The sequence below is a fragment of the Crotalus tigris genome, unplaced genomic scaffold (assembly GCF_016545835.1).
Source record: "Crotalus tigris isolate CLP2741 ecotype Arizona unplaced genomic scaffold, ASM1654583v1 scf7180000017701.1507938, whole genome shotgun sequence".
In the NCBI taxonomy this organism is placed as follows: Eukaryota; Metazoa; Chordata; class Lepidosauria; order Squamata; family Viperidae; genus Crotalus; species Crotalus tigris.
Genome location: NW_024096577.1, coordinates 361,536 through 388,193, shown reverse-complemented (window position 1 = coordinate 388,193; position 26,658 = coordinate 361,536). Strand labels below are relative to the sequence as shown.

At 42.0% G+C, this 26,658-nt stretch overlaps 2 protein-coding genes across 2 annotated transcripts; one reads left to right on the top strand and one right to left on the bottom strand.

Moving 5' to 3' along the window:
• Positions 1-482: 482 nt before the first annotated feature.
• TMEM38A (transmembrane protein 38A) lies at positions 483-18,116 on the bottom strand. Its single transcript, XM_039338461.1, has 6 exons — positions 17,748-18,116; positions 9,432-9,588; positions 7,694-7,878; positions 5,481-5,568; positions 4,969-5,086; positions 483-4,140 (listed from the first exon to the last, which is right to left on the bottom strand). The coding sequence occupies exons 1-6, from the start codon at positions 17,869-17,871 to the stop codon at positions 3,910-3,912; spliced, it is 903 nt and encodes a 300-aa protein (XP_039194395.1). The 5' UTR covers positions 17,872-18,116; the 3' UTR covers positions 483-3,909.
• Positions 18,117-19,949: 1,833 nt separating this feature from the next.
• SMIM7 (small integral membrane protein 7) lies at positions 19,950-26,054 on the top strand. Its single transcript, XM_039338462.1, has 5 exons — positions 19,950-20,069; positions 20,451-20,492; positions 22,401-22,453; positions 25,450-25,540; positions 25,937-26,054. Exons 1-5 carry the CDS (start codon positions 20,044-20,046, stop codon positions 25,950-25,952), a joined length of 228 nt encoding a protein of 75 aa, XP_039194396.1. The 5' UTR covers positions 19,950-20,043; the 3' UTR covers positions 25,953-26,054.
• Positions 26,055-26,658: the final 604 nt, after the last annotated feature.

Genomic DNA, 26,658 nt, shown 5'->3' with positions numbered 1-26,658 from the left:
TTTGTGTGAGAGAAAGAGGTTGAAGGTGGTTCCTTCCTAATAGTTTCCAAAGTATATGCTTTATATGGCTGGTAGTCAGCTTTTGTGAGATGGGTTGCAAACAAATTTAATAAATAAATGCCTGTCTATGGATAAAGAACAATAAACAAATCTGCTTGGAAAAATCAAAACATGTCTTTCTTGGTTTTTGGAGCTTGACATTTACAGTATAGCCGTTATTGAAGAGATATAAAGGGTCTCTTAAGCCTTGGAAATGTTATCTTTTTCTCCAAAGGATGCCCTCAAATTTTCCCCTTCCACTCCAATAACTTAATGACATCATCAACTATACATATCTTTTGGTTCGGGAAAAAGATACAAATGAAAGGATAAAATAGTTGTAAACTTTTCAGGACTTCTCTCAAAGACTCCACCAACTCCAAAAGAATCCTGTATTCTTGGACAGAATGATTGCTTGGAGAAGTGTGAAAAGCAGAAAAAGATATTTCTAATATATTTATTTACAAAATAATACAGTATTTGGGAAACACCTGTATTACCTGTACCATTTCATAATTTGAAGTGAGTATGAACTGAATGCAAATCACAGGAACTTATCTGAAGAGCATTTGAGAAGGCTGTCCTGCTGGAATAATAAAAGAACTGCTGTAATTATAAAAATAAGATTATTACAACAGGGACACTTAAAAAGAAATAGCAGCTTTCCTTGTGTAAGCCATTTGCCAGGTATGGTAGTGCCAGGCATGGAAAGAAAAGACTTTAGGAAGAAGGGAAAGACTGAGGAGATACAGTTGTGTTTTTAGGCTGAACTTTTTTCCCCCAAATTTTCTTGCAAATATTGATAATCTGCATGGCCCTATCTAAACAGGAAAGGGGACGAGATGCAGTCCTGCAGCTAAAAATTGCTGCAAACAAGGACGAAGAAAAAGAAAATGGTCACAAACTCTGCATAGCCATAATCTGTAAAGGGAAACATTAGGATGGACTCTGGGAGACTCAAAGAAGTTTAGAAAATGGGCAGCTCTTGGATAAGAACAGTGTTTCCCAACCTTGGGCACTTGATAATGTGTGGGCTTCAACTCCTGGAATTCTAAAAGTTGAAGTCCACACATCTTTAAGTGGCCAATGTTGAGAAACGCTACTTTAGGAGAAGAAATGAATCCATTCTGAATCCCCAAAATCTGGTATTCTCATCCCATCCCATCTTCACACTCTATCTCAAGAAACATTTATTGCATCTTCTTCCTTCAAGTACAGTGAGAAATGTTAAGATAGAAATGTACAAAGAAGCTGCACAACTCTCCATTCAGTTACACCATGGAGGGCTTTTATTTTAAGAATGGCTATATCCACCAAACCACAGCTGTTCTAGTCATGGATAAAAATCCAGGGGGCAGAGATTTGCTAAGGAAAAGGCACTTTTTAATGAGATGTATCTTTAACCAAGAAGCATACATCTTGGAGAAGGAAGTGTTCTCCAAGGCCCTTCTGCTTCTTCATGTCAATCAGTTCCTTCTCTTGCGGATGTCCAACAGGAGACAATTGTCCCCAAAAGGAGAAAAGGAAAGTCAGGAGTTTCTATTTCTGGATGGCTATTTCCACTCCTCGCCACTCATGGGCCTCTTCCCTATAGGTCCATTAAAATGCTGTGAGCCAACAAAAAGCTACTTTGGCATCTGTTCCCATTGCTATGCCCCATTGTCTTTATTCTGGTCAGTAGCTGGAGAGCGGTGTCCAACTTTCACAACTTAACCAACTTGTGGGAAAACAGTCTCCTACTCAAGCATCGTTATGACTGGTAATGGTTTGAGCTGATCTCAAACTAGAACTACTAGATCTGCAGGTTCACCGTTTGCCAGAATTTGTCCCCGTTTTATCTGTCACTTCTTCCAACTGGGGGGAGTTCAATTATCTAAATGGCAAGAGGTAGCAGAAGACAGGAAAGAGGAGCCTCCTTATTCACCAGGTGTTCCTGGGTTTGGAAACCTGGATCAGCTCAAATGGCTGATATCAAAACATCGGCCATCAAATCTGCTACTTGTCTTCCTCTATGACATTCCAGAGCATAACTTATGTGCACTTATTGACTCTTGTTCGGTCTGCTTTAGAACATGGGCTTAGTGCTCTTCGAGAAGAAGAATAAACACATGTTCAAAAGCAGTTTTATTTATTTATTTGTTAAATTTATATGCCGCCCATCTCACTGGCAGAGTTAAGCAGAGGATGAAAAGTGCAGCAGAGTGAGAGCCATTCCCCCCCTCTCCCTCCCTCTCTCTCTCTCTCTCTCTCTCTCTCTCTCTCTCTCTCTCTCCTGCTTCACAGTGCAGCCCTTCCCACTGCTGCTACTAGTCGGGGATTGGCCCTGTGCATAAAGTGGAAGAGCCCCATGCGAAAGAACCAAACCCGTCTGCTGTCCAGATTAGGATCGTCCTACAGAGCTGTGCCTGGGGACTTGATAGGGAAAGTAACAATGTGCTACTTCAAATGGTCAACAGGTGCTTGGCTGACCTCAACCCATATACGGTAGGTCATCTGGAAGCACTACTGACAGAATGGCTGGTGAACGGTGCCAGATTGCACTTACCATACAATAAAACTATTGCTTAAAAGGAGGAAAACATCACTTTTACACTGGACCACCTAAGGACGACTTTGTTGCCTCGGGATGTGTGGTGGAGAAGGTGAAGGCAACATCATAAGGACACAGCAGAAAAAAGAGCTTGCAGTGGCATGTTTTTGTCAGAGCTAAATGATAAGCAAGGGAAGTCCTGTGATAGTCAATACCCCAGTCAGAGTCTCCTTCTATGCTCTAATTAGAGTTTAAGTCTTCTTTGTAATCTCAGGAGCTGGCAACTGACTACTCTGATGCAAGAAGGGAACTCTGCAGGTGCTCACCATGGCTCCATTATTCATATAGTCTAGCTTTGACTTTCTAGACAAAATCTGTAGATATACCATAACTCATAGGCAAGGATTCTTTAGGCATCCTACCTACAGGCTTATATAGCTGCTAGAAGCTAATTCTCACCTCTGCCAATAGCCCCTCACTTTTATCAGCTCTTAATCAAAGGAGGAAAACAACAACAGAATCCAAATCAGTTCAGTAGGAACAACCCAACTGTTTGCAGAAGAGGCATAGCAGAAGAAAGCAAACTACTTAAAATCCTTAGGCAACAATAAATAATTATCCTGGGGGAAGGAGCATCAATCAATAAATAAATTACATGCATGTCCATGTCTCACAGTGTTTGGCAAAGAGGCTAGGATTGAAACACTCAGTAGTTGCTTTGGTTTCCTTCCCTACAGCAAAGCTCATCAAACTTTGGGGAGGTATATACAAATGGCAACATGCTAACACAGATACACATATATTAACAGCCCAAAGAGCAGCAACAGCAGCAATGGTCTTCTCCTATGCTCAAGGCCTTTATACAAATGGCAACCAAATAAGACATCCAAAATGTTGATGTAGAGAGTGAAATGACAGTCACTCCATTTGGAACGTCTCTCTGCCCTTGAAATATATCACTGGCCTTAGAGTCCTGAAAGGATGGCCTGAGTGCAGATCCCTGGATTGTTTTGCAGGCTAAGAAGTGCTCTCTCTCTCTCTCTCTCTCTCTGCCATATGGAGGAGACACCAAAATACATCCCAGCTTTCCCATTGGTGTGGTTTAGGAAGGGGAGGAGACCAATAGAAAAGCTGAGCTAGAAACTGTAATGAAAGGTCCATTTGGACATTAGTTCTGCGTCTCACAGGTGACAGGCCAGGAAAACCAAGGCAGGGGCCAGAAGAAGAGGACTGATCTTCCTGGGAGCCTCCTCCAACCATGTCTTTGGAAGGCAATAAGTCACACAAGGTATGCAGCAGAGTTTTGGCGGTTCAGATGGATCTGTCAGCCTTCTTGTTGCTCATTCCACCTTCTTGGCTTTCCGTTTCCGGGTTCCTTCATTGAGCTCCTCCCTTGATTTGGCTGGCATCTGAGGTGGTGATGGAAGGGATGGCTCCTGGGATCCTCCATGGTGGTGGTGGTGGTGGTGATTATCATGACTGGCAAATGCAGAGCCAAAGAGGATGGGGCACACCACATTTTCCAGAGGGGCAAATGGTGAGCTATGGGAGTGAGTTGCTGTCAAAAACACCTGCATGACAGGAAAAAGCTCCATTAGTGGTCACCTACTGTGCCAGGCTTTCCATTGCTCAGTCAGCTACAGTAAATCGAAGTGATTCCAACCTGTGTTTCTTTCCATTCCTCTTACCCCTTCTTACACCAAGGCTGGCATATGGATCTCTTGTTCTGGCCAATCAAGCCCTTTTCAATAAAGTGCTGGTGCTGCTTCTATGGGGTCACCACAGTTCCAACCTATAGTCAGCAGGACTCTAGCTATACTGTGGAAAGGCTACTGGAAAGGTCTCCATTGTTAAGCAACCTAACAGTATTTCTTATGATACACCAGCCAAGCTTCCTTTCATATCTCTGGAAATTCAAAACTCACACAGGAGTCCATCAATAGGGGAAGAATGTAATATCATGAATGTCATGACCTCATCATGCAAATGATGTCAGTAATGTGTCAATGAAGTGACTGATATTGGTGTCAATGAAGTGTCAATGAAGTGACTGATGGTGTCAATGAAGTGACTGATACAAATTTCATAATCTGAGTTCACGATATGTTGAATGTCACTGTGGCTTCTACCAAATGCTTCTGTTAACCCATAGTGCGATTTGTTAGCTTTAACTTAGTGAATTGTGGGAAATATCTAAACTACGGTTAATAGCTTAGTGTTATGCATAAATCAAGGACCGTAGTTTAGTCAACTATCCATAGTTTATTCCAATGAATGAGTCCAGGGCCTGAAGCTTCCTTGCCTTTCTGAAGACCTTCCAGTGAACAGAAATGGATTTGGCTCCTTCCCCCATTCAATCCACCCAAATGCTCACATGTGCCCCGGACAGAGGAATTTACCTTGCAGATGATCATAAAAATAGTGAAGAAGAAGATAAGGGTGGCTTTGGAGATGGGAAGCCACTGGGTTTGCTGAAGGGTGAAGAGCACTGCTCCATACAGACTGGCTTTGGATGGACTGCAAGACAAGCAAGCCTTCATAAGAAGCACAACTGTGATTCCATCTCAGATAAATAAATCCAAAATTTAGAGAAAGGACATGCTTTTTGTAGAGATTACTGCAATGCTCGTTAAGTGTGAGAAATGATCATAAGTCACTTTTTTGCAACTTTGAACTAAACTAAACAAAAGATTGTAAGTTGAGGATGGCCTGTATTCTTGAAAACCTGCAGTGATGGAGCACCCACAACCCCAGAAGGTGAAGACAGTATGTGTTTTGAGAATCCCTTATCCAATTTCTACTGATTTTTCTAATTTCCATTAATCATCAGATTCCTTCCAGGTTAGTTACAACATGACTGATCTCTATCCAGAAGACACACCAGTCCAAAGGTTTCAGTTTCTCTACTTACAAGGTCATATGAAGGAACTCATTTGTTTCTGGCTTCCAGACACCACGTAGCAATTGCTCAAAGTTGGACATCAAGGCAACTCCAGAACCTACAAACAGAAAGATGGTAGCACACTTGTAAACAGACCAGCAGTGAGAATGCAGGTGAGCAGAATTTCATTTTCCTATGCTCACTGATAATTCCTGTCAAAGTAGGTAATCTAATGCAGGAGAAAAACATTGAGCATCTTTGTGGTGGTGCTCTCAGCCACAACAGCTCCTTTAAGGAAATGGCAATTTCACTAATTATTCTGAATAATAAAAGCGATGCCCGTTTCTAAGTTTACTATTTAAAACTGAAAATAAGGTAGTGATGCCAGAGCCCCTACCTTAAGTTTATAGAAGTTGGATTATTCTAGTTTCTGGTTGCTTTGAATTAGCCAAAGAAAAGCAGTACAGAAAAATGTAAAAAAAATAAACATTTTGAATTTGTACTGTTTTGAATCGAAACAGTCTTGACCCCACAGGATTTTAGTGTGATGCAGGCTGCTTCAATCATTTTGGAAATACATCAGATTAAAAGTACTTCTCTTTCCAGATCACAACCAGAACAATCAAAACAACTGAACCCCCAAATAATGACTTTGATCTCAAAACTCATCTTCATGTAAAAATAAGAAATACACAAGCTTTTCTCACTGTCTTAAAACTTATTTTTCATTTGAAAGATCTCAGGCTTGATCTTGACATTTCTAGCTAAAATAAGATATTAGAGAGAGGCTACCAGTCACAAGAGAAAGTATTGAAGGACAAAGGGTCTGGTCAGATATAAAGCAATTCTCTATATCTAAAACGTCCTTGTGGCAAAAGCATTCCAGATTAGTAGGGAAGAGTTAGTTGGTGGAATTTCTAGCCTGACAGATGAAATCAGTTATTAACAGAAAAGAAAAGGAACGTGATTTCTTCCTTCTTGGTTCAATTTCTACATCAGAAGGGAAATGTCTTATGAGTGGTAACAGATGCTTCAATCATGAACCTCTGTGTGATCTCTATCATTTTTGTACCTAGCAGCCTGAGCAATGTTCCACTGGAAATAGTAGAATAGAATAATAATAGTTGGAAAGGATCTTAGAAGTCTTCTAGTCCAACCCTTGCTCAAGCAGAAGACCATAGGCAACCTTGGCTCTTTTATGACTCGTGGACTTCAACTCCCAGAATTCCTGAGCATGGCTGGCTCAGGAATTCTGGGAGTTGAAGTCCACGAGTCATAAAAGAGCCAAGTTTGCCTACCCCTGCCCTACACCATCTCGGACAAATGATTGTCCAATATTTTCTTGAAAACCTCCAGTGATGGAGCACCATAACTTTTGAAGGCAAGCCATTCATTAATTGTTCTCACTGTCAATACTCACTGATTAATGATGTATGATGGGCGGGGCTATACCAGATATGTGGAGAGGGCCAAGATACTATTTTATTCCCTTTGATCTTTTCTAAAGGAGGCTTTATAGAATTGTATCTTGAGATAGCTTTTTGGGGTGTTATTCTACCTTAAATGAAAGGAAACCCTCTTATTGTGTTTGACAACTGTATTTGCCAAAAATAAAGAAAAGAGTTCAGAAGTCCCGTTGGTATCCCAGTTTTAAGCATCTCACCAAGCTTTAGGAAGAATGGAAGAACGCAACATGTGATTCAGCTGGAAATGCATTCCAACATCCTACCATTTGTTTGGGGGTTTAGAGCAGGAATCTGGTCAACAAAATAGTTTCAGGACCACCATCTTCAACCATATACCCAACAGAAAAACTAGTTAGTAGTTCCCCACCACCCTGACAATGAAAGGTGGGGTCACGTTTAGCAGGAGAAGCTTCTCAGTTATGGTGCTTATTTGTAGAATAGTTTTTCATAAGAGCTTCACTTTGGCCTGCCATGCTGTGAATTTGTGTTAATCCAGATATTAATGACCTGTAACTCTTAGTATCCCTTTTTTACTGGCCATGCTGGCTAGAACAGGTGGAAGTAATCATTCAGCAACATCTGGAGAGTGATAGGTTCGCCATCCTTGTTTTATGCAAGAAATTTTCTCTGAGAAATAAAGAATACAGCCATCTGTTTTTCTTCCCCAGAAGATGAGAAATCTCAGCCTAATCTATATCTCAGCAGTTCTGACACTCACCATTCCACCACCTGTCTGAATACTGAGTGGGATCACAATGCTGAAATGACAGAGCTCACCTTTGACAAATCCAATTATGACCATAATGAGCCAACCATGATGGTAATGATGGTGGGCATGATGAACACCAGCAGCGATCTTGCGAACTCGGACTACCTCTTTCATTGCCACAAAAATCAGTTTGACAGGCAGAAAGCTGACACACTTGTAAAACAAGTTCATAGGGCAATAGAAGATTAGGTACCTGGAAAGCAATGCAGAATAAAAAGTGATACCAGTCATTGGGTTGAAAGAGATCTGACATCAACAAGGATGACATAAAAAAAGTAAGAAGAGAAGAAATAAGCTTCAGCCTCCCATGATAGAGACTCTATTGTTGGCCTTAAAAAGGCAATTTTTGAGCAGATTGTAGCATGAAAAAAAATAAACTGCTATTTTTCAGGTAATTCCATTCCATCTTTTCTTGTTTGTACATGTAATTTTTTTCAGTTGATTTACCAATTAAAGTTTGTCTCTTTTATCATCTAGCAAATGTTTTTGTAATGAATACATAATCATTGCTACCTGAATAATATGTTTTATTTCTATTGACCTGCTTAGCTTCTCCACTCTACAAGGGGTGGGTAAATATGTGTGGCAGTAGAGAAAATAACAATTTGTGCATCTTGAAATCATCAGATAAGTGACACATACATTGAATGTCATTAGGTACAATTGTATCATTGTGTAATGATGTCAGGACCCCCATGGCATCATTTTAAAACACTGTGGCTTGTAATGGACAACTACACTCTATTTTCAATCATATGTCTCCTATCCATCTGTCCATCCATATAACTTTTAGCATCATCCATTTATCCCTTCCTGACAGTTAGAACAATTAATCAATGGAACAAACTGCCTCCAGAAGCAGTGAATGCTCCAACACTGGAAATTTTTAAGAAGAGACTGGACAGCCATCTGACCAAAATGGTGTAGGGTTTCCTATCTGAGCAGAGGGTTGGACTCGATGACCTCCAAGGTCCCTTCCAACTTTATTATTATTATTATGATTAGCAAAGATGATAGATAGATAGATAGATAGATAGATAGATAGATAGATAGATAGATAGATAGATAGATAGATAGATAGATAGATAGATAGACAGATAGACAGACAGATAGACAGACAGACAGACAGACAGACAGACAGAGACAGAATCCAGGACATTACGTACTTATTCCACAACAATCATATTAGATTTTTAGACAGCACAAGATTCTCAGTTATCTTTTCTTCTGTTAGTTTGGGAAGCTTGGAAGGAGAAATCTTAGTATATCTCTCTTTCATATGCACAACTTGGCAGTGATAGCAGTTCCTTCCCTTAACCAACAATAGCAATGTGAAACTAACAATTTAACAGTTTCAGCAACTGGTATGTGTCAAGCAGATGTATTAACCTGGAGTCATATTTATGTTCATTCTGTTTTTTTAGAAATATCTCTTTTGGAGGGCAACAGGAACTCTAGTGGAGAAGTGGAGTGTAAGGGGCTTGGTGGTGCAGTGTTTAGAATGCAGTATTGCAGGCTAACTCTGCCCACAGCCAGGAGTTCAATCCCAATGAACTCAGCTTTCCATACTTCTGAGATAGGTTAAATGAGGATCCAGATTGTTGGGGACAATATGCTGACATTATAAACCCTTGGAGAATGCTATAAAGCATTATGAGGCAGCATATAAGTCTAAGTGCTGCTGCTGTTCCTAAGTCCTGGCTCTGCACTGAGGCCTAGCCTTATGGTCACACAAGGTGGCCTTACCAAACAGCTGTGGCCAGAAGTATGCTGGAGTTGTTGCTGAAGTAATCAATAGGGGCTTCTCCAAGCAGGAGATCAGCAAGGATGTAGCTGCCAAAACAATACAGCATAGCACAGACCCAAGAGGCCAATGGGCTGTTCCGGGACAGCTCCACCACACCTGCAGAGATAGAAGGAGAAAACTGCCGTTTCAAATCCAGCTGTTCTAGGATGAAAAAATCTTGAGAGAACTTACTTCAGTCCCTCACTTCAGGCTGCTTACTTCTGTTGTGAAGCCTTCAGTTACTTCTCCGGAGAGATTTAAATACCTTTCTCTTCAGCAGGAAAGTTCCTACTTAATTACATAAAGAATAGGGAAATCTCTTCTCAGCTGTACTAAGTAGACCTGGAAATCACCCTTCCCAGGAGGGCTAAAATACTTTTATTGAAGTTGGCTTTAAAAACAGCATTTTGTGTATCTGATAGTGCTGTACCTAGTCCCTATTCTTTCAGTGAATCAGTCAGGAATCTGATTGAGCCACTTTTGAATGTTATCTCCTTGCTCTGGATGAGCTTAGAAAATATTTGATCCCATTTTACCTATGTAATGATTCCTGCATATTTCCATTAAGGTCATGTTCCTATGTCTCTATATTCCTCTACCCTGCTCTCTTTCTAAGAGAAAACTGCTATTTAAAATCCAAAGCCTCAGGAAGCTAAGGATTGAGTCAAGGAATTGGAACCTCTGAAAAACAGTTGCAAATCCACAAGAAACTAGGAAAATCCACAGAGGCAAAAAGACCCTTTCTTCTAGAGCAGTGGTTCTCAACCTTTTTAATGCCATGACCCCCAACCGGTTGTAAGTCGAGGACTACTCAACCAGTCGTAAGTCGAGGACTACTCAACTGGTGCAGCACTGTTTGCAGAATGGGACTTTTGGCGGGCTCAGCAGGGCAGAGACAGCCTGGACAATTCCTATTGGCTTTTGAAAGCCAATAGAATTTGACTCTATTCAAGAGAGTCTATTCTATTGGCTTTCAAAAGCCAATAGAATAAAAGGGAGTAGCACAGCTAAGGAAAAGGGGGGGAAATAGTGGACTGTGTTGTTTGGCGACCCCCGTGAAATGGTTGTTCGGCCCCAAATGGGGTCCCGACCCACAGGTTGAGAACCGCTGTTCTAGAGCCTGGTATGTCTCTAAGGCAGTGTTTCTCAACCTCAGCAACTTTCAGATGTGGGAACTTCAGATGCCAGAAGCTAACTAGGGAATTTGGGCCATTGAAGTCCATACAATTTAAAGTTGTTGAGTTTGAGAAACATTGCTTTAAGGAATAGGTTAATGTTTTTAGCTAAAAAAAAAAATAGGGTTTATGTTTTAACTTGGATATGTGTGCTTCAGTCTTATTTATTGATTCAGATACTTTGAATGTGCTCTGGTATCTTATTTTTGTATGCAAGTCCAGTGTTTGAGTTTTGTACCATTTGGAGTCTTGGGGTAATACAGGTATATTGGGTTTTTAGACCCAGTTACAAAATCTACAAGATATTTGCAAAACAACTACAAAGGCAGCAAAGAGAGACTAGAAAAGGCATTTATTGCCATTTAACTATTTATTTCATTTTTTAATTCTGCTTTTATTATTGTTTATAAATAATTCAGGACAACAAACATGCCTAATACTCCTTCCTCCTCCTATTTTCCCCACAACAATAACAACCATATGAGATGGGTTGAGCTGAAGGAGAATAATTAGCTCAGTGGTGGCGAACCTATGGCACACGTGCCAGAGGCGGCACTCAGAGCTCTCTCTGTGGGCACATGTGCCATGCCCCGGAGATGGCAACCATCCCTTTTCAACCAGCTGCCCGCTAACTCGCTGAGGTCCCATGTGACTGGATGCATCCCAGGATGGGTGGTTTCCCTCTCCCCCATCCCATCCCTCCTGGCCTCACATGCTCTCCTTTTCCCGGGCACGACCCACTGCATCGCTTCCTTGGCTGTCGGCCAGCCATCCAGCTCAGAGGCAGCTTCTCTGAACTACTGGTGGTGGGCTGCGGAGCCCCAGAATGCGCTGCTGATGGACACTGTTGACCCCCATGCACTCACTGGCCTCTGTGTGCGGGGGCTGATAGTGTCAGGCAGCGGCCGCCCCGGCCCCTGCCTCGCCCTGCAACAATGGCACCCCCACCCTGCATTGCCTTGCCTTGCCTCACCCTGCAGGACGAGCCTCCTGCCCACCGCTCCACCTGCCAAAGACCCCCTGGATCTCCCCCAACCCTGCCCTGTCCCCCACAAGCGTCCCTCCCCACAAGCAACATCGAGGTGACCATGCCCACCTTGGCCACACCCACCCAGTCTGCCATAACCACCACAGCCACGCCCACCCAGTGGGCCACGCCCACCTGGCACCTGGTGATAAATAAGTGGATTTTGGGTTGCAGTTTGGACACTTGGTCTCTAAAAGGTTCACCATCACTGAATTAGCCCAAAGTCATCCAGATGGTTTTTAATGCCTAAAGTGGGACTAGAACTCACAGTCTCCTGGTCCTTAGGCCAGCACCTTAACCATTAAACAAAACTGGTCTAGGGTGTAAATTTGATCAGTTTAGAAAGAAAGAGATTGCCAAACCATGTTTGTGCCGTGGTTAGATACATGTGGGCAATGCTCTTGAGCAAACTATTCTAACATTGGCATTGCTGTTGCTTTCTAGTATCACAGGCCTTTGTTCTCAAGTAAAAGTGTCATAAATATGTATCTTGGATTCTGATTTGTTTAAAATATAGTGCAGTTAGTCCTCAACTTATTACAATTCATTTGGTGACTGTTCAAAGTTACACATCACTGAAAAAAACCAAAAACGAAAAAAAGACTTATGACTGTTTTTCACAGTTTACAACCTCTGCAACATCCCCATGGTCATATAATCGAAATTCAGATGCTTGGCAACTGGTTCATATTTGACCGTTGCTATGTCATGCGATCAACTTTTGAGACCTTCCGACAAGCAAAGTCAGTGGGGAAGCCAGACTCACTTAACAACTGAGTTACTAACTTATCAACTGAAGTGATTCACTTAAGAACTAAGGCAAGAAAGATTGTAAAATGGGACAAAACTCACATAAAAAATGCCTCACTTAACATAAATTTTGGATTCAACTATGGTCGTAAGTCGAGAACTACCTGTATTTAACTCTTATCATCTTATGGCCTAAGCCAGAGGTAGGCAATCTTGGCTCTTTTATGACTCGTGGACTTCAACTCCCAGAATTCCTGAGCCAGCCATGCTGAGGGGAAAGGGAGAGGTTTCCAAGCTGAGCCATGTTGGCTCAGGAATTCTGGGAGTTGAAGTCCATGAGTCCTAAAAGAGCCAAGATTGCCTACCCCTGGCCTAACCCAAGGATGGGCGACTTACACATCTCAGAGTGACCTCTTCCAATGATCCATCTATTACGCATCTGATGGAGTGGCAAAAATCTTCTTCCTACTTGGCTCCTGAGACTAAATAGGTATGCTTGGAAATAATATTGGAAGCATTGTTCCATAATCAATATGTTGACTGTCAAAGTATAATTCAGCCCTTCATTGTCTCTGTTTCTCCTGTCAACCTTGCAGGTTCAAATGAATGAACCAGCCAATGCATAATACTTTGGAGCAGCTGTTCTCACCTCTGCAGCCATTAGAAAGGAATTGGGTTTGGATCCCCCCTTCCAATGAAACTGATATGTTTGCTGTGGTCTAAAAATAAAGTGAATGTAGCAAAGACTGTTCTCCTCAAGACACCCACCCTACAGATCTCTAGTCCATAAAAGATTAGGAATTATTTTTTCCTTATAGAAATTATGAAAAGGATCTAAGTGTCTGGATGAATCACTACTTAAAGTCTGAGTCAGCATTGTGCTACAGCTGCCAAAAAAGCCAATACAGTCCTAGGCTGCATCAACAGATCAAGGGAAATGATAGTACTGGTCTGTATCACACTGGTGAAGCCACACTTGGAATATTGCATCCAGTTCTGGCCACCATGATACAAAAAAAGATGCTGAGGCCCTAGAAAGAGTGTAGAGAAGAACAACAAAGATGCTAAAGATCTGGAGACTAAATCCTATGAAGAAAACTAAAGGAACTAGGTATGTTTAACAAAGAGAAGGCTGGGGGGGGGGAGGGGAGACATGATAGCAGTCTTCCAATACCTGAAGAGTGCCACAGGGAAGAGGGAGTTGATTTATCCTCCAAGGCACCTGAATGTAGAACAAGAAGCTATGGGTAGAAGCTCTTTAGGGAGATCCAATTTGGAACTAAGAAAATCTCCTGACAGTGACAACAATTAGCCAATGGAATAGCTTGTCTCCCAAGTTGTGAGTGCTCCATCACTGAAGGTTTTCAAGAAAAGATTGGACAACCTCCAAATCCTTTCCAACTCTATGATTCTATGATTCTAACACGGGTTCCATTTTATAGTCCAGGAAATAGGGAGACTGAGGGAATCTTGGCTAGGGAATGAACAAACATTTGAACTTTGGTTTCTTTTATTCAGGAAGGAGGTATGCAAATATTGTCTTTTAGGGTGAGGTTTGCACTTGATTTCTGAATGACATTCCCAAAGGAAGGAAATAGCAAACACTTCCATACTATTGTAAAGAAAAGTATATGGATTTTTCCAGGTAGTCACCAAGAATAAAGATTCGGTCTAAAGTGAGTGTTGTTTTCCTTTCCTTTCCTTTCCTTTCCTTTCCTTTTCCATACATGCTATGGAGGATGCATTCAAAAAGAAGTCAGGACCAGGACAGAGCAATGTGAGAGGAAAACATAGTTAATTGACACAAACTTAATGGAATACATTTCAAATGCTAAACATATTACTCCTTTTGTCACAGTTAAAAGTATAATTTGGCAACAACATTTTGGAAGTTGTCTGGAGATTGTGCCCAGGACTTTGGAAAAGGGAGTCAAGTACAGGCCACAGTTTCTATGTTCTGGTACTAGTAGAACATACCAAATTTTGCATGCGGGAAATTTTCCAATCATTGTTTAATTTCTTCAAGAACGCATAAAACAACCAAGGCATATTGTCTGGGGCAAGTCAGGCTCTGGTGGATGACCTAAAGCAGTGGTTCTCAACCTTTTTAATGCCGCAACCCCCAACTGGTCGTAAGTCGAGGACTAAACCGATCGTAAGTCGAGGACTACCCAACCGGTTGTAAGTCAAGGACTTTCCTTGCCCGGGAGTGCTGCGCATGCGTGGTGCCGCCCCCTGCGCCGGCCGAGGCGTAGCTGGCAAGCGGCAGAGACGGAGCAGGCCGACCACCGGCTGGGCCACCAGCTGGCCCAGCCCAAGGGAGGTAAGGCACCCGCCGGAAAAGGGGGAAAAAATGGCGGACAGCCTTGCTTGGCGACCCCCGTGAAATGGTCGATCGACCCCAAACGGGGTCACGACCCATAGGTTGAGAACCAATGACCTAAAGAATTCCCTCTCTGTCCTCCATGCTAAGATGAAGCAGCTGCGAGTCCATACTATTAATTGCAGAAAGGAATCGGCAACTGGTGGTAGAGAGGAGCCACCAAGAAGCTAGAGATGCTATTGCAGGCATAATTAGTGAAATGACTTTCAGGGAAGGTGAACTGAGGGAAGTGAGTCATTTCTGCCCAGAATTGAATGTTACATAATACGCAGAACTTCTGAAAGTGGCTTGGAGTTTCTGGAGATTCTTCTAGAGCAGGGGTGTCAAGCTCATCGCGTCACGTGACGTGTCACGACATATCGTGACTTTTCCTCCTTGCCAGAGCTGGGGTGGGCACAGCTTCCATGTGACGCATCTGGCCCATGGGCCGGCAGTTTGACACTCCTGTTCTTAAAACCTTCTCTTACTGATTAACCAGGGTGTCACCCCAGTTCCTGCCAGATAGAGATAAAGGTGGTTTGACTAGCCTAATGAAGGTTCTTTATATTGTTTGTACCTGAAAACAGGTGTTTTGGTGGAAGAGGAATTTTGGGTACCATTTCTGCAGCTATTGTGCATTTTCAAGATGATATATACCAGTGGTTCTCAACCTTTTTAATGCCGCGACCCCCAACCGGTCGTAAGTCAAAGACTACTCAACCGGTTGTAAGTCGAGGACTACTCAACTGGTGCAGCACCATTTGCAGAATGGGACTTTTGGCGGGCTCAGCAGGGCAGAGACAGCCTGGACAATTCCTATTGGCTTTTGAAAGCCAATAGAATTAGACTCGATTCAAGAGAGTCTATTCTATTGGCTTTCAAAAGCCAATAGAATAAAAGGGAGTAGCACAGCTAAGGAAAAGGGGGGGGGGGAAATGGCGGACTGCGTTGTTTGACGACCCCCGTGAAATAGTCGTTCGACCCTAAATGGGGTCCCAACCCACAGGCTGAGAACCATTGATATATACATTTTCTGTATTGCAGAAAGAAGGAGCATTTTAACTGGAGTTACATCCTGCCTTTTCTTCAGCAACTCAAGATGGTGAATATAGCATTTTGTCCTCTATTGTAATTATGCCTCACACTAACAACCTTGTGGTGTAGATGGGGCTAAGAAAGAAAGAAAGCCTTAACTTACTCAATGAACCTATTTGGCTGATGATGATGGTAAGTGTCTCACTTACCAACAGAATTTCAGTCCCAATTGTAGTCATAAGTTGAGGACTACCTGCACTCCAATACTTTAACACCATACTTTGTGGTTTTAAATAGCTGTCTGCCATCACTAGTAATACCAGAATTATCTGTTATGTCTTTTGAAATGGTAATGTTATTCTTATGCTTTCATTCCAAAGGAAGTTAGTGGATTGAAGCCCTAATGATATAATCTAAGTGAATGTTGTAAACAGTAAAGCAATAATTCTGCAGTTGAATTTACCAACCAGGCCTGTAAGCTTGACCAGGGTAGAGAAATAATCCAGATTTGTTCTTCTTAGCAAAACCTCCGCACCTTTCCCTCTATGACCATGCAGGTTCTCTCGCTAACAATAAGGACTAGTAATTCAGTATCAATACTCATGACGCCTCAATTCTCAAAATGCCAGATTTTGAGACTGGCAAGTGTGGAAAATCAGAGAAGGTTGGGAAAAACCTTTGGCAATTGCTTTGCTTTCTGTCTGAATCCCAGCGATTGGATGATCATTGGAGGATCATTGGGGTCCAATTTTTTTCTCTCCTTCCCAGTAATTCCTTCTCCGGCAATTTGAAAAAGCCAGGCAATTCCAGGCATTTTTAAGCCTTCATGGGCAGGAACCCAGCTTGTCCTTTCCAGAAGAAGGTCACCAACTGCATCCATCCATCAAGACAGGGGTCTCAGATTCAAGGGCTCAAGTTTCTCACAGACACCCATCCCTTTGGTGTGGACAAGAAGAGAAAGATATTCCCACTTGATCATTTCTTATTTTAGAACTGTCTTTGGAACCAGGACTCTTAAATCCACTCCTGCTGCTAAAGCAATACTTTAAAATCCCAACAAAGGAGACTCAGTTGTACCAAAGACACCCCCTTCACCCCTTCAAAGCTGCCAGTTCTTCAACCAGAGAACTGGATGTTGAAGCGGCCGATCTCCTTAGTGCCACTTTGTGTTCATTCATTTTTTCTTCTTTCTTCTAATTAGATGAGGCAAATCTGGAGCCTTTGGCATTGGTCACGCGCCTCTCACCTTTTCAAGACCACTAGATTCAAATAAAATCAAGTCTGCTGGAAAGGAAACCACTACATTGGATTACCTCACTTAGCAGTGAGGACGAAGGGAGATCATTTCTGCTGTCTGTGAAGCTCTGGGCCACTTTCTCAAGACTTCTTCCTGCCCTTTTCACCTTCTGCAACCCCATCTTTATCCCTCTTTAATCCAGCCTGATGGCCGAGCTATGAAACTGCCTTACTGTTGTGCAGACGGGAGCTGCAATTCTGGCCCTTGTCCTAGATTGAATATTCTCATCACTGGGGGGGGGGAGCTTTTGGGCCAAAATCACTACCCACCCACTCGTTTTAAGCAAGTCCATCTTGGAAGTCAGGTCAACCTGTAGGAGAAGAACGCCTTTGGCTGGATTTAGGACAGCGGGGAATGTGGGGATGGAGGCATGGAACAAGAGCCAGAGTCAGACAAGTCTCCTCTGTTTACATTACAAGGACAATGCTGGGTATAGGTAACAATAAACACCATTTAATCATCAATGCTAATTTAAGTCGATGAAGAAGGCTCTCCGAAGCAGGTCAGTGGGTAAAAAAAGATGGAGAATTTCGCACCACCCGAAAACGGATTTCCTAGCCGTGGGAAAAAGAGGCGCCTGCCCTGCCGTGGGGAAGGGCGAAGGGGGAGCCGCTTCTCCTCCTGACTTACCTTTCTCATACTTGAGGTAGAGGAGAGAGACTACGAAGTAGCCCAAATCGAAAACGGGGAAGACAGGCAGATGGGCAAAGGCGGCTGCCAAATCCCCCACATCCAGGGCCCCGATCAGGTCCATTGTCGGAAGGAGAACCGAGCAGGCGAACGGCGAAAAGGGAGCCCCTCACGAGCGCCCAGCGGCTGTAGCTGGTGCTACCGCTGCTTGGCAGAGCAGGGACGCAGCGGCCGCCCCGCCGAGGGAGGGAGAGAGGGATGGAGACGCCCCGCCGCCTTCCCTACTTGGCCTGCCGCTTGCAAGCGCCTCCGGGGGCCGCCTCGGGCAGCTGAGCATGTGCAGAGTGCAATTCTTTTTCCTCCCGCCCGGAAGACGACCCCATCTCTCTCCGGCCTTGCCTTCACCGCCGCTACTTCCCAAACCCAGGCACTTCGCGTCCCCGCCTTCCCCGGCACCTTGCGCGGTTGCTAAACGAGGCGACTCTCCTTTCTACTTCACAGGCCCACGCAAATACATCAACGACAGTGGATGCTGAACGATTTACTGGAAAGGAGGGCAATGATCGTCCAGTTAGGGCCGGACCTCAAAAACGAAATCCGGGACTCCGCAACTCAGTCTCCGCTCCGTTCCCCGAAACGAGCGAGAGTGGGGCAGCAGAAGCAAATGCAACCGGTTGCCAGGGTGATGGTACATGTCGCGGCTTTTTTAAAATAATAACAATAAAAATCATTTCATGAAAGGGCAGAAGGCAACGCTTGCCCACTCAGGCGAGGTTCTTCTGCGGAGATTCGGATTCTCTTTAGTTAAATCAGGATTGAATGAATACTACTTCCCTTCCCAAGCCCTCGATTTCAACACTGTCAGACAAACTACACTGTGAATCCAGACCCCAAACTCTGCGCTTTCTCGCCTCTTTGCTCAAATTGCCACCCAGGATCTCTTCTGTGACCCCCATCTGAGATGCTTAATGGTAAATCAAACTGAAGGGTCTTCAGAACCGAGTTGATGGCGCAGATCTTCTATCCATGAGGAATGTCCACTTACTCCGTATTACACATAATGCGGTAACTGCCGGTAGAAGAGAATATTTGTAGCTCAGGTTTGAACTACGAGGTCCTTGGTGCTTTCTGAGCTTGGTTGTTTTCTTGCAGACCTTTCATTACCAAACTAGATAACATTATCAGTGCTGCGGTAGTAAGGAGCTGGGTTTGCTTTCATTTTATATTCTAGTGGCCTACCCTGTCAGTATTGGTGGGCGTGGTCTTGATTTTTTGATTGGGCTATTGTTTACTGTTAGTCTGAGTTGGTAGTACCTTGATTGGCGTATTATTTGCTTCTACATTATTAGTCTAATGTTGATCTTGGTGTTAATCTCTGTTCATCTGGGTGTTGAGTTGGTGAGGACTGTCTATGGAGATTCTCAATCATCCAAGTCATGGTTGTCCCAAAAGTGCTTTTCAAAAGGCAACGGGACTTCCTTTGTTTTTCCTTGAAGACGTTTCACTTCTCATCCATGAAGCTTCTTCAGTTCTACACCTGAACTGAAGAAGCTTCTTGGATGACAAGTGAAACGTTTCCAAGGGAAAATCCAAGACAGTCCAGTTACCTTTTGAAAAACACCTTTGGGACAGCTGGTGAGGAGGTGCTTTGGTCTTTTTGTTTCTTTTTTGGCTTTGTGAGTGCGTTTGCCTATAACGCTTCAGAAGGCAAGAAGGACACACCCCCATCGTGCACTTGGTACTTAAAGGTAGACTGCCTTTGATCATGCAGGTTCCGTCGGCACCTCACCACCAAGAGCCCACTTCTTCACAAGCTTGAGATTACTAGATAACACAAGGGATGTTTCTGAAGAACCTTCAGTTTGATCTACCTATTTTTCTATAGCTTCACAATTTCTGTTCCTCCCTCCGACTTTTTGGCTAACATAAACATCCTCCTACAGTTCTTAGTGTTTGTGTGTGGGGGAGGGGGAACCAGATACAACAAGGACCAGACCCCCTCCCCCAAAAAAAATAACGAAGAAAAGAAGGCAGCATCTTTTAAAACCACTGAAGAGCGAAAGCCTCCGCTCCCAGGGTAAAGAACTCATCCCAGCGCTTTAAATTGGTGGGCGGGGTTTATGGAGGAACGTCACCACCCGCTTGTAACCTACCACAGACTTTCTCCTTGCAGTAGTGCCACCTGGCGGCCAGCGGTTGGAATGGCAAGATGAAGTTGATGTTTATTGGATGTTGAGCCGCTGCGTGTCAGCCGGGTGTATTTCCGTTTCGATAGCAGCAGAGCGGAAGTAGCAGGATGTTGGGGGATTTGCTGTTGTTCGGGTAAGGGGAGATAACTTGTTGCCAAGCAACCAGTTTTATTAAGCTGGCGGGGGGAGGCATAGCTGTTTTCCTGTTTGATAAATTCGACTCTACGGAACTGAGTGTAAAGGTTGTGTAAATATGGGACAGGGACAGCAGAATACTCCAACCTGCATTCTCCGAGGGAAACTGGTTAAATTTCTTGTTTCTGCCCTGCAACTCTTAAAAGTGCAAAAAAAGAGAAGTAATTTAGGATGGGACATCAGGAAAGGCATGGAGGAAGCAATTATCCCTAACTTGTAGGCCGTTTCTTGCCCCCACAGCTCAGAAATATTAAGAATTAAAGTGGAAAAGGCCAGGCTTTTGTATATTCTTACTCTTTCTTCTTCTTCTGCCACATAGGACTCTGTTGGTCAATGCCGGAGCAGTGTTAAATTTCAGGCTGTAAGTACTGAAAAAAAACAACAGGATTTACTTTGTTGGGGAAATGGAGGAAATCTTATAACTGTAGGAATTGAGGTTTTGTGCTTCCAGCATGAGTTCCTTCTCAGAGAGGTTTCTGGGAAAGCTTTTGATTCAAAGATTGCAATATGTAATTCTGGTAACAGAAAACACCTGGTTCAAGGTTGTTAAATGAGTTTTAGGAAAATTGGCAAAAACTTCTTTCTAGAGAGTTGCTGTTCCTTAGAGAGTAGTTTATTGGACGGATTGTGCAGGACACAACTTTCTCCAAACTAGAAAGCTCTTTTTAAAATGCCAATGATGCTCCTATGGCTGCTCCCCAATCTTGGAAGTGGCCAAAGATAAATAAATAGCTTTTCTTGAGCGTAACTTTATGTCTGCTGACTAAACACATCACATAGCCATGTTTTCTTTTAGCAAAATATAAATGTGGTTGTGAAATGAAAAAGGTCTTCTGCAGTCACGACATAAGCCTAAGACTGAAAATCAGGCTTGTCAGATGCTATATTTTTTCTATCCTGCTCTATGGAGTAGAGAGTTGGTCTCTGACAGAAGGCCACCTGAAGAGACTAGAAGCATTTGAAATGTGGATTTACAGGGGGCTGTTACATATAAGCTGGGTTGACAAGATCAGAAAGGAGGAGGTGATAAGCCGCCTGGGAAAGCCAAGGGAAATCATCGGAACAATTAAAAAACAAAAATTAGAATATTTCAGACATGTGATGCGACATCCAGAAAAATACGGCATACTCCATTTAATCTTCCAGGGAAAGATTGAAGGCAAACGAGGTCCAGGCAGAAGAAGAACATTGTGGCTTCAAAATCTAAGGGATTGGTTTGGACAAAACTCAGCAGCACTTTTTTGTGTGGCTGCTGATAAAAACAGGATCGCCAACATGATCGCCAGCGTCCGATAATGGATATGGCACAAGAAGAAGAAGAAATGTGGTTGTCCGTTGCCTTGATTTTCCAATCATAGAGAAATACAAGTTGTATTTCTCTCATTTTAAATGATAGCCTGGGCAACTAAACTGGTGGGATAGCATGAAACCCTGAGATTTCTTATTAAGTATTAAAATTAACTCAATGTAGATAGAACAGTTAGAACTATTAATCAGTGGAACAACCTGCCTCCAGAAGCGATGAATGCTCCAACACTGAAAGTTTTTAAGAAGAGACTGGACAGCCATTTGTCTGAAATTTATAGGTTTCCCGCCTGAGCAGGGGGTGGGATTAGATGACCTCCAAGGACCCTACCAACTTTATTATATTATATTATTAACTCTGCTTCGCTTTTCAGGATCAGCCATGACTGCCTAGATTTAAATGTAAAGTGAGGGACTTTCAATCAGAAGGTTCAGTTATCACTACTTCCAATCGGAGCACTTAGCAATTTTACAAAAGACCTGAAAGCTGTATGTAATACATTTCCTATATTGTTTAGGAGTATAGGAAATGCATATCCCACCCAGATATTCTGTTTACTACAGTGGCCAAATTAGTGGCTCTACAGGAATATCATAAGCTGAATATTATAGCAGTGGGTGAACCAGCTGCAAGCACTTTTAAAGGCATGCTGCTTTTGATCATGGAAGTTCCCCTTAATTGTTGCCAGAAGATTCTTGTTGTATCCTGCCTAAATTGTATTCATCTGGTCCAGCACCATTTTTTCTGCATGGCTAATCATTTCTGAAAATTCTTCAAGTGGGCCTTGAAACTTCTTTTGTTTTCAGGATTCAGCAAATTGCTATAGTATTCCATCGCTACTTTGGTTAATAGCTGTCAGTAGATTTTCTTCTGTCATTGTCCATTTTAATATATTCCTGTTTGCCTTAAATTATGAGATACTATTATGTTCTGGGATGTTTACAATAAATCTTTGTCTTCCAGGAAGAAGAAAGAGAGTCAGGGCTTTGGTGAAGAAGGAAGAGAACCAACAACAGGTAAACATTCTAACTGAGGCCTTTGTACTGAAGGTTTTTTTTTTTTTTAACTTACTGTGTGTTTCCAAAATAGTTGCAGTTATTTTTTTAGTTTTGTGTTAGGATTGCAAATTTGGGGTATTGTATAGAAAAATATGGCTTGTTGTTCCTGATTAACATTCTAGACCAGAGGTATCAAACTCGCCGCATCATGTGACGTGTTGCAACGTATTGTGACTTTTTTCCCCTTGCGGAGCTGGGGTGGATATGGCTTCCGTGTGACGCATCCGGCCAATAGACCGGCAGTTTGACACCCTTGTTCTATCTAGACCACAGGTCGGCAACCTGCAGCTCCAGAACCGCATGCGGCTCTTTGAGCCTTCCCCTGTGGCTCCCAGCCTCCTCTGCCTTTGCAGAGAGAGACAGAGACAGAGAGAGGCAATTGCGCTTCCCTGCTTCTCTCTCTCTCTCTCTCTCTCTCTCTCTCTCTCTCTCTCTCTCTCTCTCTGTGTGTGTGTGTTTGTGTTTTTGTGTGTGTGTGTTTATGTGTAAAAGAGCGTGCATTCACAGTATTCTCCGAGGAGCTGAAAAGTTTACTGGGCGGAGCTCCTCCCTTTGCTGCGTCTCTGCAGGAAGCAGGAAGCAGGAAGGGCAGGAGAGAGCTAGCTAGCCCAGCAAGGCTGACTCAGGAATTCTGGGAGTTGAAGTCCATGAGTCATAAAAGAGACGAGGTTGCTTACCTCTGAGCTTTTTGGACAACAGCTTGAAGCTTGCCAGGTGAGCAGCAGATAGGAGGGGGGGAGAAAGAGAGGGAGAGAAAGAGAGAGAGAGAGAGAGAGGGAGAGAGAGAGGAAAGAGAGAGAGAAAGAAAGAGAGTAGGGGAAGAGGAGTGGCAGACCAAGGGCAGATAGGGAGGGAGGGAGGGAGGGAGAGAGACAGAGAGAGAGAGACCCTTTTGACATCTAAAATGAAGATAACACTGCATATATCCTTTTTTTACCTCTGTGTGTATGTAATTTTATTCTCTTAAAGCATTCTCCTGGTGATCATTGTTTTAATAGTATGGATATTCCCAAGAGTCATATTTTTACTTTTAGTTTTAATGTCATATTTTTACTTTTATTTTTAATATACACACATACATATACATACATACACACACACACAAACACACACACACCTATAATAAAGGTAAAAAAGGATATATGCAGTGTTATCTTCATTTTAGATATCAAAAGGGTTTTGCGGCTCCCGGTGTTTTGTTTTTGGTGGGAAACGGGTCCAAGTGGCTCTTTGAGTGTTTTGGGTTGCCTACCCCTGATCTAGACTATTTGGTACCATATGCATATTGTAACTGCTTCATTGTAAAAGACAGCTCAGTCTACTAAACTGGTAACATTGTTTAACATAAATTAAGAATTAAATTTTTACACAGAATTGCAAAATTATGAAAAAGTAACACATGTAATATGGTATATTTTCAGATTTTATAGATATTTGGTTTTACTGGGCCTCATTTCTCTACATTTGGACTGTGAAGTCAATTAGTTTTTGTGTAAATTATTGTTGCCCCTTCTTGAGAATAGTATCAAATTTGCTGTGGGTAATGCTTTAGATACCGTGTTTTTCACGCTGTAGTTTTGTTTTAGCCTAATAATTAATAGATTGTTTATTTTAAAGCATTTAGAACAGAATTAAGTGAGTCCCAGAGTTTCTCAATGCAGAGAGGTTGATTTGTCAACAATTAACAACATTCATTGTGAAGGCTGAGAAACATAGGGCAAAACATGAGTTAAGCCATGGGAAATTAAACTACTTTGAATATAAAAAATGAACTGAAAAAACTTCAGATTGATAGAGAACAATCAAGTGTTCTAATGATTTCTTCCTAGTGTATAATAAAGATACTTACGTATATAGTAACGTGTCAGATAAATTTTCATCAGATATGAACTTAGAATTATTCAAGCTATTGAATGCCTGGGATATTCTGTTGAGGTTCTATGAGTTTGACAGCAGGCAATATATAGTCACTCAGATACTGAACTTCCTCAATTCTAGCCAGGATAAGCAGTCATGGGAGTTGCTATTCAACAATTTCTAGAAAATTGCCCACCCTGAACTGAAACAAAAGAGTATACATCATTAAGTGACTAACCTTTGTCCTTACAGCAACTTTCCTCCCCCCCTCCCTATATATTCTGTAAATATGCTATGGCGATTTCTTAGCTATCCAGACAAATCATAGGCATATAAAGGAAGGGGCAGATATTGAATGTCTGCTGGAAGAATGACAACATGCCACCCAATTGCAAATATTAGAAAAAATAATATTCTTAGTGATTATACTGCATAGGAGGACATTGTATGGCTCTGCACAGTTATTTTCATGCTTCTTCTATCCCTGCTGGCTCATAGGCTCTATTATAAGTTGCTTGAATTATAAAGATTCCTTTATAACAGTGGTTCTCAACCTTTTTAATGCCGCGACCCCCAACCGGTCGTAAGTCGAGGACTACTCAACTGGTGCAGCACCGTTTGCAGAATGGGACTTTTGGCGGGCTCAGCAGGGCAGAGACAGCCTGGACAATTTCTATTGGCTTTTGAAAGCCAATAGAATTAGATTCTATTCAAGAGAGTCTATTCTATTGGATTTCAAAAGCCAATAGAATAAAAGGGAGTAGCACAGCTAAGGAAAAAGAGAAAAGAAAATGGCAGACTGCGTTGTTTGGCGACCCCCGTGAAATGGTCGTTCGACCCCAAATGGGGTCCCGACCCACAGGCTGAGAACCACTGCTTTATAACTTGTTTTCTTGTCTTATCTTAAATATAAAAAGTACCTTATTAATTGTTGGGAATCTAAGAAATAACTCCAATTATTTAAGTCAGTCTGGAATCGGATGGTACCTAAATTAATGACTGAATAAATTATTGCTAAGAGTATACTGAAAGGAGCGTGGATGAAACAAAGGTACTTTTTGCTGTAAATGCAATTTCATTTACTTCCCGACTTCTAGGTGATAATATCAGGGAGTTTCTGTTGAGTTTAAGATACTTTCGGATCTTCATCGCACTGTGGAATATTTTCATGATGTTTTGCATGATTGTGTAAGTAATCCCAACAAAGATGTCATGTTTATGTCTTCCTTACCTTGTCTTTTTAATGCTTGGTTTGTATAGTTACATAATGCATGGTATTCTTTTAATATAGTATTGGCACTTAAACATAGGAACGATACCAATACTGAACTGGTACTGCTGTAGTAATAAAATTATTATAAAATATGAGCTTCAATCCCACATATTCTAAATTCACACTATTCACTAATTGTTTTCACTGTTCCTTATATAATGAGGATATTATATATTTTCTAATATGCTATGTTTCAATTAACTTACTGGACAGTATAAAAGGACAATAAACAATTTTGGTTTATCTTACAGGTTTATTGTAAGAATAACTGATAAAAATTAGTCATTAACTTTCCATTTGTTTTTCACCAGGCTGTTTGGATCTTAAACAACTTTGACTGAACTGACAAAAAATACACGTAAATCTTTGGCAATTTGCAGATGGCTTCCAACTGGAAATATAAAATACTAAGTAAAAGATATGACATCATTTTAGTATTGAGCTCTGGCTTATTTTTACTACAAATATCAAAGGAAATTTCACCATTCCCTCTTTTCCCCTGTTCTTGTTTTTTTCCCTAGTTTTTGTTTCTTTGGTTATTTGGTTAATGAATGTATAAGAATGAACTTTCAGCCCTGTGAAGGGATACTTGGGTTACGCTTGCAGGCATGACAACCATGGAGAACAGAGCTTTTATGTGAAGATATGAAGAAATGTAAGAAGAAATTATGTTGAAACTTTTGACACGAGTACAAAAATGGCCTTGTAGTGCACACTTTATCAGTCATTGGATTTAAATTTAGCCTTTAGCTCCACTAAGGAAAAAAAATAGGTTTTAGATAGGATAAAATGATAAAACAATTTTATTTTGTTTTTTAAGAAAAAAAAAGCTATATTTCTCCTTGCCTTAAAACAGTGTTTCTCAACCTTAGCAAATTTAAAGTGGATGGATTTCATCTTCCAGGAAGACTAGCTGAGGAATTCTGGGAATTCAAATCCCAATAAGTTCAATTCTCAGCAAGGGATTACTGGGGAATTTTGTCAAGTTTGAGAAACATTGCTTTAAAGCAGCGGTTCTCAACCTATGGGTCGC

Coding starts and splice junctions, on each gene's coding strand:
- TMEM38A (XM_039338461.1), bottom strand. CDS start 17,871: ATGGACCTGATCGGGGCCCTGGATGTGGGGGATTTGGCAGCCGCCTTT. Junction 5,087..5,480: donor GAGTTCCTTCATATGACCTT/GTAAGTAGAGAA, acceptor CTTGTCTTGCAG/TCCATCCAAAGCCAGTCTGT. Junction 4,141..4,968: donor TTTTTATGATCATCTGCAAG/GTAAATTCCTCT, acceptor CCTGTCATGCAG/GTGTTTTTGACAGCAACTCA.
- SMIM7 (XM_039338462.1), top strand. CDS start 20,044: ATGTTGGGGGATTTGCTGTTGTTCGG. Junction 20,070..20,450: donor GGGGATTTGCTGTTGTTCGG/GTAAGGGGAGAT, acceptor TCTGCCACATAG/GACTCTGTTGGTCAATGCCG. Junction 22,454..25,449: donor AGGAAGAGAACCAACAACAG/GTAAACATTCTA, acceptor CCCGACTTCTAG/GTGATAATATCAGGGAGTTT.